The sequence below is a fragment of the Spea bombifrons genome, chromosome 6, assembly GCF_027358695.1.
Source record: "Spea bombifrons isolate aSpeBom1 chromosome 6, aSpeBom1.2.pri, whole genome shotgun sequence".
NCBI classification, from domain to species: Eukaryota; Metazoa; Chordata; class Amphibia; order Anura; family Pelobatidae; genus Spea; species Spea bombifrons.
This window is the reverse complement of record NC_071092.1, coordinates 48,616,826-48,628,556: the sequence shown is the minus strand read 5'-3', so window position 1 is coordinate 48,628,556 and position 11,731 is coordinate 48,616,826. Positions and strand designations below refer to the sequence as shown.

General features: G+C 45.6%; 1 protein-coding gene across 1 annotated transcript; it reads right to left on the bottom strand.

Annotated features, from left to right (window-relative positions):
• Nucleotides 1–457: 457 nt before the first annotated feature.
• LHX8 (LIM homeobox 8) lies at nucleotides 458–10,826 on the bottom strand. Its single transcript, XM_053469713.1, has 9 exons — nucleotides 10,654–10,826; nucleotides 8,846–8,917; nucleotides 6,501–6,668; nucleotides 4,084–4,205; nucleotides 3,735–3,955; nucleotides 3,552–3,655; nucleotides 2,711–2,806; nucleotides 1,829–2,012; nucleotides 458–744 (listed from the first exon to the last, which is right to left on the bottom strand). Exons 1-9 carry the CDS (start codon nucleotides 10,726–10,728, stop codon nucleotides 668–670), a joined length of 1,119 nt encoding a protein of 372 aa, XP_053325688.1. The 5' UTR covers nucleotides 10,729–10,826; the 3' UTR covers nucleotides 458–667.
• Between the last annotated feature and the right edge of the window lie 905 nt (nucleotides 10,827–11,731).

The window sequence follows — 11,731 nt, the reverse complement described above, 5'->3', positions numbered from 1 at the left end:
ATGCCAATTATTATTTTTTTTTATATAATAGATGTTTTTGTAGTTTATGACATAAGTGTACCCCCCCCGGCATAAGTTTAATTCCATAATTTTAGGTAAAAAAAAAAAAAAAAAAAACCCCAGCCAGCTGTACTCCAAATTTTATTCAGTTTATCCCGAAGAGGGAAAAAAAAAAAAAAAGAAAGAACTGAATTTGCCATTTCACAGATAAAGGTTGAGAAGCGTAATAACTCAGATGTACAGAATATGCACGTTTGTAATAATTTACAGATACAAACTAAATGACAAAAAAAAAAAATTCTACAATTTCACAAAAAATTGTAAACATTTGCTGCGCTCGTCAGTCCGTTTTTTGGCAAAGTGCTCTTACGATGATAAATAAATTAACAGAAACGACTAGGAGATCGGACTATTTCCAGACAATACGAGAAAAAAACAAAATCGGGCGAGTCGAAGACGGTCGCGGCTCTTCAAGGAGACCCCGGCGGTGTGGAAACTGCTTTACTGCACGCCGAAAAAACAAAAAAAACCCCAAAAAACGAAAACAGGAATCCATGGGGTCTCGGCACCAAGAGGGAACGCGGAACCCGCGAGTCCGGAACCGCATCCTACACGCGATCAGCCATTCAATGTTATATCAAAACATTTACATTCCCGTGGAAGTCCTTCACGCGTGGCTTATCGGTAGCTGTGTCATGGAATGTGGCAGGAGGGACTGGAGGCCGAGCGCCGAGGGAGAATGCGCTGAAACGGGGAGGGAAAAAAAATAAGAAAGAAAGCCGCTGTTAGAACAGGTAGAGAACACGTATAGAACACGTCACGCTGACTGAACACGAATGCAAGTCAAACATTACAAGAGATTGTGACGCCGATAGGAACGCCGCCGCTCATCCTCTCCATTCTCTTATTTTCACTGGGGGCAGATCTGACCCTCAGGAATCCTGGGAATTTCCCGGGGTTATTAGCACGTACCACCTCAGAATTTTTTTAAAATATATTTTTTAAAAGGTTTTACATTGTTGGGGGGGGGTCTATCAGATTACCCCCATAAGTGTTTACACGATTACCAGGAGAGAGTTACCTGCCTTTCCTGCACATTAATTCTGTAATCAGAAACCCAGAACCCGCCAGCAGATCGGCCCCCATCCGGCCCCCGTCTAGTCGCTCGTTTCTCCTGCTGTAACGACTCAAACCTTAATCAGTCTTTGGTCTCGTCTTAGATTCAGGAGCCGTATGTCTATCCCATGCATGTTTAATACCCTCACTGTATTACCCTCTACCACCTCTGCTGGGAGGCTGCTCCACTTGGTACTTGGCAATTGGTTTTCTGTGATTAACGGATACGCGACCAAAAATAGTTTTCTCCCCCTAAAATTCTGTCCCCAAATTTGACCGCCGACGGCAGCCGAACTGCTTTTACCAAAACCATTAATTACACAGAAGTAAAAACAGTGAGGTATTAAAGTACTCCTCACACAAACCGGCTCTATCAATGAGATTTTGGGGGGGGGAAAGGGCACAGAACGGGGTTGTTAACCTGGAGATGAGTCCCGGCAGACAGATTCCCCGCGTAGAGCGAACCTCGGCAGCCGACGAGCCGCCAAATATAAACCGACCCCGAACTCGTCAGGAGATCAAAGTCACCTCTATGTTTTATTTCGCTCGCGGATGTCAGAAGTCGCGTTTTTCCGATTCAGCGCACGGGGACGTCAGATTATATACGGCGCATGGAGAGGCAGGAATGGGGGTATTTCGATTACCCCCCTAGCCATGCATTCCAGGCTCCTTCCCGCTTTATCGGCAGAGGTTGGAGAGTTTTGGCACCTACCATCCATATAGCTGTGCAGAGCCGACAGCATCGGCCCGTCCTGAGGTATGTATGCAGAGTAGGCCATCTCGTCCAGCATCGGCGGTGAGAGCCTGGAGGACGGAACGGCCGTCACCGGCGCCGTGGATGAGTGGTTGGGACTCACGTGTTTCTTGTGGCGCGCCCGGCAATTCTGAAACCAAACCTGGAGGAGAAACGTTTCGCGTTAAAGCCTCAGAGCAGCAAAGGAGATCCCAGTAATCCCCACCATTTCAATAAAACCCAGAACCAGCCGGCAGATCGGCCCCATCCGGCCCCCGTCTAGTCGCCGTTTCTCCTGCTGTAAAGACTCAAACCTTAATCAGTCGTTCGCCTCGTCTTAGATTCAGGAGCCGGATGTCTATCCCATGCATGTTTAATCCCCTCACTGTATTATCCTCTACCACCTCTGCTGGGAGGCTGCCCCACTGATCTACCACCCACTCAATTAAAAACAACCATCGTAAACATTACATATCAAATTGCAAACAAGGAGCCTAAAGCATCCGGGGGGGGGGGGGGGTAATGTTAACTTTTGTACAAAGCTGGAATATCCATAGGAGCTCAGAAAACAGAAATATTAATAATTAGTAGCAGCGATTGAAGGAATCTGGGCTGCTGCACAAACAATCTGGCAACAAAATTGCCAATTTGCTGAAATAAAATTTCCGCCCACTAGTGGTCACTTAGTGCAACAGCGACACGTTACTGGCGCAAGCCCTTACCAAGCAACCATTAAGCGTCACATCGCGTCTCTCGCACAAACTTCTTATTTGCGCATCACCAACTTTTTCTTCTGCAGAAATAATTTAAAAAAAAAAAAAAAAAATCCCCGCAGAGAAACCAGAAGCGCAGTAAACTCACCTGTATGACGCGCCGGCTGAGTCCGGTCCGTTCCGACAGTTTCTGCAGCGTCTGTGCGTCCGGGTTGTTGTCTTGGGCAAACTGAGCTTGCATGACCTGCAAAATTATTTTACAAAAAATACATGATTTTAAAACACTGCGGGAGATAAATGTAACTTTTTAACACAAAAAAATTTGTATATAATATAAAAAATTTGGTACTGGATGTGGCAGGTCAGGTGCATGCTGGGAATCCAACAATCCAGCTACATGGATAAAGGGATAAAGCAGCCTTTGTACAGCGCTGCGGACTCTGATGGCGCTATATATAAAGTAAATAATGCACCAATTTATCATTGGATGTTTTGACGGCTACTTTGCGCTCTTCCTAAAAGTTTAAAAAGTAGCAAAGTCCAATCATTCTACCAGCAGCTTTCTGATTAATGAAAACTTAAAAAAAAAAAGAAAAAAAGAGAAAAAAAAAAAGAAAAAAGAAAAATTGATTAACTGTTCAAAAAAGGACAAAAATAAAATTAAAACAAAAAAAAAATCACAGATGTTCTTTAAGGAAAAATAAAAAAATAAAAACAGTGCAAAAAAATTCACTTCACTGTTCTTAGAAAAGCAAAAAAAAGTGCAAAAACCAAATGTTATGAGAAAAAAAAACAAAAAAAACTGCCCAACTCCTCTATCGGAGACGAAGGCCGCTGATCCCCCCGATCCGCTTTCAAACACTGAAGTCATTGTTGGCTCCGTTGCTCCGTTTGCGAAGCACAGAGACACCGATGTTTACCAAACCGTAATCATGAGAAGGAGCCCCGAGAGACCTCTGCCCGGGGAGCCGCGAGGAACAGGCAGTTACCTGGAGCTGGTCGGCCGTGAAGCTCGTCCGCGCTCTCTTCGCCGGCTTCGGCTGATTGATATCCTGCTCCGTGAGCAGAGCCCCTTCCACGCTGACGCGGTTCCCTGAAACGAAGCAGGAGGAGACGTCAGACCCCCGCGGCGCGTCTCTCGCCCGTCGGCCTCGGCCGGACCCCCCGCGTACCGTTCTCCACGGCTCTCTTCAGGTTGTCCAGCATGCAGTCGTAATGCACCCGGCAGACAACTTTCTCCTCGACCAACGCGAACTCCTCGCCGGTGGACAGCTGCCGCTTGCAGGAGTAGCAGGCGAAGCACGCCAGGTGGTAGACGTTGCCCTTCGCTCGCCGGACCCAGTCGGTGGAGTGGATGTGCCGGCCGCACCGGGAGCAGCGCGTGCCGTACCGTCTGACGAGACACAAACCGGAATAAGACCCCCCGTATCGCACTCCGCAGAGCCCCCCACCCCGCGCGCGCCCGGAACACGCGTGGAAACGCACAGACACGGCTACAAGGAATACATACGTGTAAAGTACCTAAAATAATCGAGCTTGCAGAATATGTCTTTATCTTTGATGTAGCAGCTGGTGTGCCTGCCCAGCGACGTCCGGCACACGCTACACGACAGGCACCGCACGTGCCAGCAAAGGTCGTTTACCTGCAAGGAGAAACACGGTTACCATGGGAAACGCTGCCATCGACGCCGGCGGCGAGCTACGCGGCAACGCTTCATTATTAAAACAATAGAAATAGTTACAAATCACAAAAAAGAGCAGAAAAAGCCCCTTCGGACCCTCGTTAAACCCCCTTTCCGATCGGTTCCGGTGATTTTATTAATGCCGCTGGAGGTCTGATCCAGGGATCTACTACACTTTGTATTAAAAACACCCATTTTCACTTCTCATTTCGAGATTTTGTGAGTTTTAGTAAACGTCTGAGAATTCTGTATAAAGACAGCGTTTGGGGGGAAAGCCGGACTCCGTCTGCCGAAGAATCCGCCTCTCTTTGTTGCGGGGAAGAAAAAAAAAAAAGTTTCAGGGAAAAAAAATATGCGACGTGGAAATTATTTTTTTTCTAGGAATAACCCGGATTTACCAAACATACGCAGAACGTGAAAAAAAAAAAAAAAAAAAAATAAAAAGATTTGGGCAAAAATGCTTTTAAATAAAAAGTAACAAAAACATTAAAGAAAAACTCCAATTCCGGCTTAAAATAAAAAAAGTGTAATTTTAGCCTTAAACTTCTAAGCGAATCGTCTGTGAAACGCACCCAATGCAGACTGCGACTCGATCGACTGGTTTATATTTATGGTCTAAAACCTTATGACATCACAGCGCAGGAGCCGCGACGTCGTCCTCCTCACAGGGACAGAGCAGACGCAAAAATATTATTTAAACGTTTAGAGGAAGATGGAATTCAACGAAATTATTCCGTCTACAAAAAAAATGCACATTGGACAATTTCCTTGAAAATAATGAAAACAAAAAAAAATAAATGAGAAAAAAAAAAAAAAAAATAATAAAAGTTACCAAAAGGAATCCAAATTACATTTAAAGGAAATGAAAAATATATTTTGATCAAAACTTTCAATGGAAAAAAAAAATAAATAAATAAAAATAAAACGAAGTAAGATCCCGTTTATCTGATCAGTTTGGGGAATTCGCCAGCGACCGCCGAGAGAGAAAAATACCGGAATACTGAACGTCCCAGCGCCGGCAACTTTCATAACGGGAAATACTAAAATACCAACGTCTGCCATCGCCATAACAACCGGCAACCGTAACCAAACCAATAAATATTTACATAGAAAAGAGGGGGGAAAAAAAATCCGATTTCGGCAAAAGTCTCTCCCTGTTAGGAGCCTCCGACTAAAACCCGCGTTTGTTTACCGTATAGAGGAATTTAAGCAGTTTAAAAAAAAAAAAAAATTACTAAAATACTGGAACTTAACCCCTGCCACGCTGAAAGGGTAAAATATAAAGAAAAAAAAACAGGCATTAAATCCAATCGCATCAAAGAAACTTCATCCCGGCAGAAGCGGAGTTAACTTTCCAAAATACTCCGTTCTAGGAATAAAGTTCCATTTAATAGAAAAAATAAATCCATTGGAAGATTCTCCTTTATCGGGGCAGGGGGTCTCCGAACACAAAGCGGGGTATTTGAGGGGCAGCGGGGTATTTGAGGGGCAGCGGGGTATTTCATAAAGAGTGAATTTTCCAAAATTTAGGGAGTTTTTTTCCCAACATCTCAGGCCGGGTCGGCTCCGGGGTTTTCACGACTCGATTATTTTCTACATAAACAGCTGAGGGCAGTTTTTCGAGCCACGCGGGACGGACCCAAAAATATAAATAAACAAAATAATTAAATTAGATAAAAATACATTCTAAATAAAACGTAAAAATAAACAGGTTGGATTTTCCACCGAAGCCCTCCGAGGTTTCGGAAAGAGGGTAATAATTTGTAGACGTTTTATGCCAACTCAGCAACATCTCAGACGTCCAGCTGCCCAAATTCTCTCCAAAAATCAAACAAAAAAGAGCTTATTAGACACCCAGCGACCCGCAGAGCATCGCGCCAACCGCCCCGGAACACAACGGGACTTCAGCAATAAACTCATAGAACGGGGACTTTGTGCAAAGAACGGCGAGACCCCAGGCAGCAGATCCGAGACCGCCGGGGGGGGACGGAGACAGCAGATCCGAGACCGCTGGGGCAAGGGGGACGGAGAAGGCAGATCCGAGACCGCCGGGGCGGGGGGGACAGAGGCAGCAGAACCGAGACCGCCGGGGCAGGGGGGACAGAGGCAGCAGATCAGAGACCGCCGGGGACGGAGGCAGCAGATCCGAGACCGCCGGGGACGACGGAGGCAGCAGATCCGAGACCGCCAGGGCAGGGGGGGGTTGCGGAGGCAGCAGATCCAAGACCGCCGGGGCGGGGGGAGACGATGTCCTACCTTGAGCAGGTACTTGTCCACGATCTCCACGCCGCAGCTGCTGCAGACGCTCTTCCCCTGAGTGACGCCGGCAGACGGCATGGAGCGGGGCGAAGACGAAGACGCCGGGGACAGAGGAGCCGAAGAGCAGGAGTCGTCATCCAGAGCGGCAGCGGGACTGCCGTGTATCTGAGAAAAGAAAAGGAGTGAGGGGGGTGGGGGGACTCCAACACACAGCATCATCACTCTCAGCCAGCCGACGTCAGGCTATTAACAGACAGACGATTCTACCTACAAAAAGCGATGCAGGTCTTACAAATCCCATCGTACGGCGCTACGGAATATGATGGCGCTATATAAAAAGTGAATAATCACTGGGAGGGGTATCGGGGGAGTAAACTTCCCAGCTGGGAGTCAGATTTTTGTATAACTACCATCGGAGAGGCTATTTGAGAAAGATTTTGGGGCAGAATGCCTTGTTTGCACACTTTGGGTACAAGTCTTTAGGGCGAGTGGAACAGAAGCTCAAATACTTTATTGTAAATCTGTTCTCAGGCAGAACGGGCCAAAGGCCGCGGGTATCAGGGTGAAGGAGTAGTCTTTGTAGTATCTTCTCCCCAGCAGGTGGAATCGGTTTATCACGTAATGAAAGGATGTCATTCCACTGAAGAAACATCCAGCGTGCGGAGGGCCGTGAGATTTACATGCAGCCAGCAACACGTGCCCTGCTTGAGCACAGATGAGGCAGGGGCTTATTCCCTAAACGGGGAGTTTGCTGGAGATTTTAAACAATCCAAGTGCCTCCCTTTACTCTGAATTGAACGGGGAAAACTCATCTCACCGATTTATCGATACATTATACAGGGGGCCGGTCACTGATTTATCTATACATTATACAGGGGCCGGTCACTGATTTATCTATACATTATACAGGGGCCGGTCAGAGATTTATCTATACATTATACAGGGGCCGGTCACTGATTTATCTATACATTATACAGGGGGCCGGCTCACTGATTTATCTATACATTATACAGGGGGCCGGTCACTGATTTATCTATACATTATACAGGGGCCGGTCACTGATTTATCTATACATTATACAGGGGCCAGTCACTGATTTATCTATACATTATACAGGGGGCCGGTCACCGATTTATCTAAACATTATACAGGGGGCCGGTCACTGATTATCTATACATTATACAGGGGCCGGTCACTGATTTAGCTATACATTATACAGGGGCCAGTCACTGATTTATCTAAACATTATACAGGGGGCCGGTCACTGATTTACCTATACATTATACAGGGGGCCAGTCACTGATTTATCTATACATTATACAGGGGGCCGGGTCACTGATTTATCTATACGTTATACAGGGGCCGGTCACTGATTTATCTATACGTTATACAGGGGGCCGGTCACTGATTTATCTATACATTATACAGGGGCCGGTCACTGATTTATCTATACATTATACAGGGGGCCGGTCACTGATTTATCTATACATTATACAGGGGCCAGTCACTGATTTATCTATACATTATACAGGGGCCGGTCACTGATTTATCTATACATTATACAGGGACCGGTCACTGATTTATCTATACATTATACAGGGGGCGGTCACTGATTTATCTATACATTATACAGGGGGCCGGTCACTGATTTATCTATACATTATACAGGGGGCCGGTCACTGATTTATCTATACATTATACAGGGGGCCGGTCGCTGATTTATCTATACATTATACAGGGGCCGGTCACTGATTTATCTATACATTATACAGGGGGCCGGTGGCTGATTTATCTATACATTATACAGGGGGGCCGGTCACTGATTTATCTATACATTATACAGGGGCCAGTCACCGACTTATCTATACATTACACGGGGGGGGGGGGCAGTCGCTGATTTATCTATACATTATACAGGGGCCGGTCACTGATTTATCTATACATTATACAGGGGGCCGGTGGCTGATTTATCTATACATTATACAGGGGGGCCGGTCACTGATTTATCTATACATTATACAGGGGGCCGGTCACTGATTTATCTATACATTATACAGGGGGGCCGGTCACTGATTTATCTATACATTATACAGGGGCCGGCTGATACCATCCTGCAGGAGATGCCCAGTAAAGCAGGCATTTGGAGTGTTTAGTTTAGAGAATTCATGTGACAGGGCGCAGGGCCCATAGACGGACTCCCAAGCAGTAAATACCCCTTTAGTTATCTGCCCCGGGGATCCTCCCGCCCAAAACCGTGACCTCCAGCAGCCGAAGCCCAGTCAGTCCCACAAATCCCAGCCATTCACCCGGCAGCCCCCAATTACCCCCCAAGCCCCCCTTACCAGGGCGCCTTCGCTCTTCCGGCTCCTGCCCGCGGTTCCTGCCCCGCACTCCTCGGACATGGGGGCCACAAACTGGGGACAGAGAGAGACGGAGTGAGACCCGGAGCCCAAAAACCCCGCGCAGCGACACAGCGCGTGCCGAGCGGGGCAATTAACCTGCAGGTGACCCCACCTGGTGCAAATTACCGTTTAATGGGCAACAACGGGCGGCGTTTAACCCCTAGAGGGGCAGAAAAACAGAGATCCCCGGACGGAATCCACAAAACGGCCCAAAATAATTAAATACTCTCCAAATACCCCAAAACACACACAAAAAAAATTTAACCAAAAAAATACACGGAAGATACGCAAAAACACTTAATCAAAAATAAGGGATTTCAAAACACCCGAAAATCTAATACACAAAATACCCCGAAAACAGAAAATGCCCCAAATACATCACACGCCGAACAAAATACCCCAAATCCGAAGAAAACCGGGGACAGCTTCTTATTATCCAATTCATACAATTCATTTATATTAATTATTGTTATTTATATTTTTGTTTTTATATTATTATTATATATTATATTCTCTATCAGCCGTTAACGGATCCGATGCGGAGCCGGCGGATTACTACATCGAACTCCGTATAATCCGTTATAGCCGAATAATCTCCAAATTACCGAAATACGGAGATTTCTACCCAAAATACACATTACAAATTATACACTATATATAATATATATATATATATATATATATATATATATATATATATATATACACACACACACACACACATATATATATACACACACACACACATATATATATATATACACACACACACACACACATATATATACACATATATATATATACACACATATATATATACACACATATATATATACACACATATATATATACACACATATATATACACATACACATATATATACACATACACATATATATACACACATATATATACACACATACACACATATATATACACACATACACATATACAGACACACACATATATAAAATATATACATATATTATATACACATAGATATACGGCCCCAAACACACTACACAAAGCGGGTCATTAATCACCCACCGAAATACCATTAATGCCCCCGAACAGAACCCATTCACTAATATATATATATACACACACACACACACATATATATATATACGCATTATATATACACACGCATATCCGCAAGAACACCCGCCGAGCTCCCATTTATAATACATTACGGAAAATAGTAGATGCCGAGTAATGTATTAATGGGATACCCCAGCTCGGGGTAATAACGGGGGCAGATCTTTATGGGTGTATCGGGCTGCTTTAGTACAATGTATTGAAACGTATTATTATCACACAGTAATCGAGTTACAACTCCACGTAACTCAAATGAATGGAAGACACCCCACTCTCCGCAGCGATCTGCCCTTGTTGCCCCCACTCTCCGCAGCGATCTGCCCTCCTGGGTATAAACAAAACTGAGCAGGATTTCTCCCAAAGCCTCAGCAGTCCCCTCCTTGTCCAGTTACGTTTGAGGTCTTGTTCTTATGAAAATCTGACCCCTCTAAAATGCTCAAAAAAAACCAAAACCCCCAAGTCCGCAGATCACTGAACAGACACAGAGCCAGACAGTGACACGCAAAGTGCCTGGATACACTGTAACAGGGGGGGGGGGGGCAAATAGTGCATTGTATCCTGTAGAAACCCTCAGCGGGGGGGAATCCTGCAGGGATGTAAATCAGGGTTCGGATCAGACCCCAGGCCTAGCTAAAGAGGTAGTTGTTACCTTGTCAGATGATACAGCAGGGATATCCTGATCTTCCAGTTTGCAGAGAAACATTTGCTCACTCTTCCAATACATGGCACAGCCAGATCAGCTCGTATACCCAGTCCACAAGGGCCACAGCTCCAGGGAAATCCAGAGCCTGAGGACACCCAGACCCTCTCACCCTGACAGCCGACCCCAAAGCTGGCAGCCAGCACCAGGAAAAAAACTTTTATTTTCAAGGGGGAGGAACCAGATCTGGGGAGAGAGACAGAGAGAGAGAGGGAGGGAAGGATATAGAGAGAAGAGGAGAGGAGAGATGGCATTACTGCTCCTTATGGCCGCACCTCCAGCATCAGACACCTCCCAGGGGCAGGAGGGGGTGGATGGGGGCAATGAGGACAGGCAAAAAAAAATAAAACAAAAAAACCTCCAGGCCATAGGGGAGAATGGCATTTCTCCAAACAGACCCAACAAGGTGTCCTCAACACTTGCCCCACAGGTCAAGTTCCTCCTCTGTAGCCCAGAGGCACTGCAGGAGATGGGACCCCAAAATGCAGCCATTACTTATTCCTAAAATCAAGAGCCCCCCATTCTGTAGCCCAGGAGCTATCCCTCTGCCTGCCCTCCAAGCCCTGGTTATAAGCCTTTCTCATTAGGGTAAAAGGCAACATGTGATGCCCCAGAGCTGTGTGATGAGTGCTGCAGAAATCAGGCCTCCCCAAGAAGCAGCATGTTACTAATTAGCATTAAGCCTCCAGCCTCACACAGACAGAGGCAAATAATTGGAGGCATCAGTGCCTAGGGGTGGCCAGCCTGGGCCACAGGGGCCCCTCTCATACAGACATGTCTCAGCTCCTGCAACAGGTGAGGCCAACTGACATGGGGAGGCTATATGTCCCCGTATTTATTCATCATCATTATGCAATACATTATCATTGTTGTTATTATTATTTATTATTATTGCATTTATTATTATTAGACGCAACGCACAGAAGAAAACCGATTATAAAAAAACAATTGCCAAAATTAAATGTTATCTGTCTAATTTGTATCTCTTTATAGAACGTTACAAAGTACTTTTTGATTTAGCAATAAT